We start from the raw sequence: 7,359 nt of genomic DNA on the forward strand, positions 1-7,359 counted from the left end.
CGCTGCACTGTCAGAGGGTCAGTACTGAGGGAGTGCCGCAGTGTCAGAGGGTCAGTACTGAGGGAGCGCCGCACTGTCAGAGGGTCAGTACTGAGGGAGTGCCGCACTGTCGGAGGGTCAGTACTGATGGAGTGCCGCACTGTCAGAGGGTCAGTACTGAGGGAGCGCTGCACTGTCAGAGGGTCAGTACTGAGGGAGTGCTGCACTGTCAGAGGGTCAGTACTGAGGGAGTGCCGCACTGTCAGAGGGTCAGTACTGAGGGAGTGCCGCACAGTCAGAGGGCCAGTACTGTGGGAGTGTCACACCTTCAGAGGGTCAGTACTGAGGGAGTGCTGCACTGTCAGAGGGTCAGTACTGAGGGAGTGCCGCACTGTCAGAGGGTCAGTACTGAGGGAGCGCCGCACTGTCAGAGGGTCAGTACTGAGTGAGCACTGCACTGTCAGAGGGTCAGTATTGAGGGAGTGCTGCACTGTCAGAGGGTCAGTACTGAGGGAGTGCTGCACTGTCAGAGGGTCAGTACTGAGGGAGTGCCGCACTGTCAGAGGGTCAGTACTGAGGGAGCGCCGCACTGTCAGAGGGTCAGTACTGAGGGAGAGCTGCACTGTCAGAGGGTCAGTACTGAGGGAGAGCTGCACTGTCAGAGGGTCAGTAGTGAGGGAGTGCCGCACTGTCGGAGGGTCAGTACTGAGGGAGTGCCGCACTGTCAGAGGGTCAGTAGTGAGGGAGTGCCGCACTGTCGGAGGGTCAGTACTGAGGGAGCGCTGCACTATCAGAGGGTCAGTACTGAGGGAGTGCCGCACTGTCAGAGGGTCAGTACTGAGGGAGCGCTGTAATGAGAGATGCTGTAATGAGAGATGCTGTAATGAGAGATGCTGTAATGAAAGATGCTGTAATGAGAGATGCTGTAATGAGAGATGCTGTAATGAGAGGTGCTGTAATGAGAGGTGCTGTAATGAGAGATGCTGTAATGAGAGATGCTGTAATGAGAGATGCTGTAATGACAGGTGCTGTAATGAGAGATGCTGTAATGAGAGATGCTGTAATGAGAGGTGCTGTAATGAGAGATGCTGTAATGAGAGATGCTGTAATGAGAGATGCTGTAATGAGAGATGCTGTAATGAGAGATGCTGTAATGAGAGATGCTGTAATGAGAGATGCTGTAATGAGAGATGCAGTGTCACACTCATTCTGAGGTATTGAAATGGCGACGAGATACAGATGAAGCGTTTTAGTGAACTGAGCGTTTCTGGGCCGTCACAGGATAGCCGCCTCGGACAATCTCTGGAAGTGGTCCGGACGGAATCTCTGCAGGAAGGTGTACACTTTCCCAGGCTGCCTCTCCCCGTCTTGAAGATCTGTGGAGAGGACACAGGGCAGAGGGCAGACTGTAATACTCAGCGGTATGTTACTACACCACCCATCAATGCTCCTGCCCAGACCATTGCGGAGGCAGGAGTCACACAGAGGAGGACAAGGAGACATGAGGGAACAGTGAGAGCAAGCTCGGTCAAAGAGGGGGACTCTGAGGACCATCTTAAAGGAGGAGAGAGAGACAGAGAGAGAGAGAGACAGACAGAGAGAGAGAGAGAGACAGAGAGAGACAGAGACAGAGAGAGACAGAGACAGACAGAGAGAGAGAGACAGAGAGAGAGAGACAGAGAGAGAGAGACAGAGAGTGACAGAGAGAGACAGAGAGAGAGACAGAGAGAGAGACAGAGAGAGAGACAGAGACAGACAGAGAGAGAGAGACAGAGAGTGACAGAGAGTGACAGAGAGAGAGAGACAGAGAGAGAGACAGAGAGAGAGAGACAGAGAGGCAGAGGGCGAGAAAGAGAGAGGGGGACGGAGAGAGAGAGAGAGTGAGAGAGAGAGAGGGACAGAGACAGAGAGACAGGGGAAGAGAGAGATACAGAGAGAGCAAAGAGGATGGAGAGGGAGAGAGAGAGCGAGGGAGACGGAGAGAGACAGAGAGAGAGAGCGGGAGAGAGACAGAGGGAGAGAGAGACAGAGAGAGAGAGAGAGAGACAGAGAGAGCGAGAGACAGAGCATCGAAAAATACAGCACAGAACAGGCCCTTTGGCCCACGATGTTATGCCGAGTGTTTGTCCTCTGACATCCCCCCTATATCTTCCAACATTCACCTTAAATTTATGTCCCCTTGCAATGGTTTGATCCACCCGGGGAAAAAGTCTCTGACTGTCTACTCTATCTATTCCCCTGATCATCTTATAAACCTCTGTCAAGTCGCCCCTCATCCTTCTCCGTTCTAATGAGAAAAGGCCTAGCACCCTCAACCTTTCCTCGTAAGACCTACTCTCCATTCCAGGCAACATCCTGGTAAATCTCCTTTGCACCTTTTCCAAAGCTTCCACATCCTTCCTAAAATGAGGCGACCAGAACTGTACACAGTACTCCAAATGTGGCCTTACCAAAGTTTTGTACAGCTGCATCATCACCTGACGGCTCTTAAATTCAATCCCTCTGTTAATGAACGCTAGCACACCATAGGCCTTCTTCACAGCTCTATCCACTTGAGTGGCAACTTTCAAAGATGTATGAACATAGACCCCAAGATCTCTCTGCTCCTCCACATTGCCAAGAACTCTACCGTTAACCCTGTATTCCGCATTCATATTTGTCCTTCCAAAATGGACAACCTCACACTTTTCAGGGTTAAACTCCATCTGCCACTTCTCAGCCCAGCTCTGCATCCTATCTATGTCTCTTTGCAGCCGACAACAGCCCTCCTTACTATCCACAACTCCACCAATCTTTGTATCGTCTGCAAATTTACTGATCCACCCTTCAACTCCCTCATCCGTCATTAATGAAAATCACAAACAGCAGAGGACCCAGAACTGATCCCTGCGGTACGCCACTGTTAACTAGGATCCAGGCTGAATATTTGTATTCCACCACCACTCTCTGACTTCTATCGGTTAGCCAGTTCGTTATCCAACTCGCCAAATTTCCCACTATCCCATGCCTCCTTACTTTCTGCATAAGCCTACCATGGGGAACCTTATCAAATGCCTTACTAAAATCCATGTACACTACATCCACTGCTTTACCTTCATCCACATGCTTGGTCACCTCCTCAAAGAATTCAATAAGATTTGTAAGGCAAGACCTACCCCTCACAAATCCGTGCTGACTATCCCTAATCAAGCAGTGTCTTTCCAGATGCTCAGAAATCCTATCCTTCAGTACCCTTTCCATTACTTTGCCTACCACCGAAGTAAGACTAACTGGCCTGTAATTCCCAGGGTTATCCCTAGTTCTTTTTTTGAACTGGGGCACGACATCCGCCACTCTCCAATCCCCAGGTACCACCCCTGTTGACAGTGAGGATGAAAAGATCATTGCCAACGGCTCTGCAATTTCATCTCTTGCTTCCCATAGAATCCTTGGATATAGCCCGTCAGGCCCGGGGGACTTGTCTATCCTCAAGTTTTTCAAAATGCCCAACACATCTTCCTTCCTAACAAGTATTTCCTCGAGCTTACCAATCTGTTTCACACTGTCCTCTCCAACAATATCGTCCCTCTCATTTGTAAATACAGAAGAAAAGTATTCGTTCAAGACCTCTCCTATCTCTTCAGACTCAATACACAATCTCCCGCTACTGTCCTTGATCGGACCTACCCTCGCTCTAGTCATTCTCATATTGCTCACATATGTGTAAAAGGCCTTGGGGTTTTCCTTGATCCTACCCGCCAAAGAATGTTCATGCCCTCTCTTAGCTCTCCTAATCCCTTTCTTCAGTTCCCTCCTGGCTATCTTGTATCCCTCCAGCGCCCTGTCTGAACCTTGTTTCCTCAGCCTTACACAAGTCTCCTTCTTCCTCTTAACAAGACATTCAACCTCTCTTGTCAACCATGGTTCCCTCACTCGACCATCTCTTCCCTGCCTGACAGAGACATACATATCAAGGACACGTAGTGCCTGTTCCTTGACCAAGTTCCACATTTCAATTGTGTCCTTCCCTGACAGCCTATGTTCCCAACTTATGCACTTCAATTCTTGTCTGACAACATCGTATTTACCCTTCCCCCAATTGTAAACCTTGCCCTGTTGCACGCACCTATCCCTCTCCATTATTAAAGTGAAAGTCACAGAATTGTGGTCACTATCTCCAAAATGCTCCCCCACTAACAAATCTATCACTTGCCCTGGTTCATTGCCAAGTACTAAATCGAATATTGCTCCTCCTCTGGTCGGACAATCTACATACTGTGTTAGAAAAGCTTCCTGGACACACTGCACAAACACCACCCCATCCAAACTATTTGATCAAAAGAGTTTCCACTCAATATTTGGGAAGTTAAAGTCACCCATGGCTACTACCCTATGACTTCTGCACCTTTCCAAAATCTGTTTCCCAATCTGTTCCTCCTCATCTCTGCTGCTATTGGGGGGCCAATAGAAAACTCCCAAAAACTTCCTGTGGTAACGAATTCCACAGGCTCACCACTCTCCGGGTGTAGAAATGTCTCTTCATCTTGGTCCGAAATGGTCTTCCCCGTATCCCCAGACTGTGAACCCTGGTTCTGGACACCCCCCACCATCGGGAACATCCTTCCTGCATCTCCCCTGTCCAGTCCTGTTAGAATTCTCCATGTTTCTTTGAGATTACCCCCCTCATTCTACTGAACTCCAGCGAGAACAATCCTAACTGCAATCTCTCAGGATAGGCAACAGCACCTCCTCCACATTAGTCCTCAACTCCGGGGCCCTGCAAGGATGTGTGCTCAGTCCTCTACTGTACTCCCTGTACACACACGACTGTGTGGCAAGGTTTAACCCCAACTCAATCTGTAAGTTTGCGGATGATACGACTGTGGTGGGCCGCATCTCAAACAACGACGAATCAGACTACAAAAGGGAGATAGATCACTTGGTTGCATGGTGTACCGAAAACAATCTCCCTCTAAATGTCGGAAAGACCAAGGAATTGATCATCGAATTCAGGAAGCGCAGCACGACACACACTCCCGTCTGCATCAACAGCTCCGCAGTGGAGATGGTCGATAGCTTTAAGTTCCTGGGGGTCACCATCACCAACAGCCCGTCCTGGCCCACTCACGTTGGTGCAACAGTCAAGAACACTCAACAACCTCTCTACTTCCTACGGAAGCTAAAGAAATTCGGCTCGTCTGCATTGCCTCTCACTAACTTCGACAGATGTGCGATAGAGAGCATCCTATCCGGCTGCATCCCAGCCCGGTATGGCAACTGCTCGGTCCAAGATCGCAAGAAACTGCAGAGTGTGGTGAACTCAGCACAACGCATCACACAAGCTTGCCTTCCCCACATTGATTCTGTATACACCTCCCGCTGCCTCAGGAAGGCAGACGGCATTATCAGAGACCCCTCCCACCCAGGCATTGCCTTCTTCCAGACCCTTCCATCAGGCAGAAGGTACAGAAGTCTGAAGGCCCGCACATCCAGACATGGGAACAGCTTCTTCCCCACAGCTACTAGACTCCTCAACGACTCCCCCTCGGACTGATCTGTTCCCAGTAAGAACACTATTCACGACGCCCTATGCTGCTCTTGCTCATGTATTTGCTTTGTTTGGCCCCAAGTTCCGCACTGTAACCAATCACTGTTTGTCGATGTACCATTTGTCAATGTCCTCTGCCAATTATTCTTTTTGTCTACTATGTACGTACTGTGTACGTTCCCTCGGCCGCAGAAAAATACTTTTTGCTGTACTTTGGTACGTGTGACAATAAATCAAATCAAATTCAATCTCTCCTCCTACGTCAATCCCGCTCTCCCTGGATTCGGGTAAACCTTCGCTGCACTCCCTCGAGAGCAGGAACATCCTTCCTCAGATAAGGAGAGCAAAACTGCTCACAATACTCCAAGTGTGGCCTCACCAAGGCCCTGTACAATTGCAGCAACACATCCCTGCTCCTGACCTCAAATCCTCTCGCAATGAAGGCCGACAAACCATTTGCCTCACTGCCGCCTGCGCGCTTACCTAGCTTCCTGGCGAGATCCTGGATTCGGGAGAGGGCGTCCGGGATTTCATCCTCGCTGCCCACCAAAGCTTCGATCTCGCCCAGTTGGTGGCCAAAGCCAGCACGGTCCAGGTCCACGCGGAGGCCGCTCTCTAACCAGTAGGAGGTGCGCTCGGTGACGATGGCGGCGAACTCTCGGAGCTGGTGAGGCGCGTCGAGCAGCTGCTCCACCCTCTCGGGTAGCCCCCCGGCGCCGGGCGCCAGGAGCGGGGCCAGCAGGGACAGGATGGCGGGCTCCCCCTCCGTCTCCCGGTACTGGGTGGTCAGGCCCGGCTGGGCACCCGCGGGGCTCTTCAGCTGCCACAGGCCGTCCCGCCTCCTCAGCCAGAAGTCGGCCAGGGTCAGCCGGTAGTCCTCCGTGTCGAAGTACCGGTCCTCGAGGCGACACTGGGCCAGGAGGCGGGCGCCCAGGGCCCCCAGCCTCCCCTCCGTGTCCTCACGCAGGCCAAACTTTCGCTCCACCTCGATCGACATTCCCGGACCACGTCCTCGAGGCACCTGAAGGGAAGAGAGCTTGAGGTTAGAGGTGGATGGGGCGCACACGAGCACGCACGCAAAACTTGGATTCGCCCCGAGTGGACCACGGCTCGAAAGGAGGCCATTCAGCCCATTGCATCGTTGCCCAGGGGGATTGCCCAATCTCGGTCCAGGGATCATTGCCAGGACCCTCAGATGCAACCCCCAGGGGGGATTGCCCAATCTCTGTCCAGGGATCATTGCCAGGACCCTCAGACACACTCCCCAAGGGGCATTTCCCAATCTCTGTCCTGGGGTCATTGCCAGGACCCTCAGACACCCTTCCCCTCCTCCTCCTCTGGGGCTACTTCCTGGTCTGCAGCTACCTTGCCACCACCAACCCAAAGCGCCTGCGCGACAATGGACGCCCGCCTCCGAGGCCCCCGGGAGTTGTAGTCCCAAGCCGGGTTGCGCGCAGGCGCAGAGGCGGAAGGCCGCGGGATTCCGGGGGGGGGGGGGGGGGGGATATTGGGCGGAAGTCGTCAGGCTCGCGGGAGTTGTGGTTCCAGCCGACAAGCGGACGGCGCGCAGGCGCAGGGGCTGCAGCCGCGGGGTCTCCCGGGGTTTGGAGTCCGTGACGCATGCTGCGCAGGCGCAGCGGCAGCAGGCCGCCGGAGATTGTAGTTCGTGGCGTGACGCGCGCAGGCGCAGAGGCTCAGAAATTTCGGGAGGGGGGAATGAGAGAGGGGGAAGGAATAAGGGAATGAGAGTGAGTGAGGGAGAATGAGGGAGAGGGAGATGGTGAGCGAGGGAGAGAGAGTGGGAGAAGGAGAAAGGAAGAGAGTGGGAGATAGAGAGGGAGATGAAGAGAGAG

At 52.7% G+C, this 7,359-nt stretch overlaps 1 protein-coding gene across 1 annotated transcript; it reads right to left on the bottom strand.

The window, feature by feature from the left end:
• Positions 1–213: 213 nt before the first annotated feature.
• LOC140418179 (thiamine-triphosphatase-like) lies at positions 214–6,848 on the bottom strand. Its single transcript, XM_072501603.1, has 2 exons — positions 5,990–6,848; positions 214–1,355 (listed from the first exon to the last, which is right to left on the bottom strand). Exons 1-2 carry the CDS (start codon positions 6,804–6,806, stop codon positions 1,255–1,257), a joined length of 918 nt encoding a protein of 305 aa, XP_072357704.1. The 5' UTR covers positions 6,807–6,848; the 3' UTR covers positions 214–1,254.
• Positions 6,849–7,359: the final 511 nt, after the last annotated feature.

This window comes from Scyliorhinus torazame, chromosome 5, assembly GCF_047496885.1.
Source record: "Scyliorhinus torazame isolate Kashiwa2021f chromosome 5, sScyTor2.1, whole genome shotgun sequence".
In the NCBI taxonomy this organism is placed as follows: domain Eukaryota; kingdom Metazoa; phylum Chordata; class Chondrichthyes; order Carcharhiniformes; family Scyliorhinidae; genus Scyliorhinus; species Scyliorhinus torazame.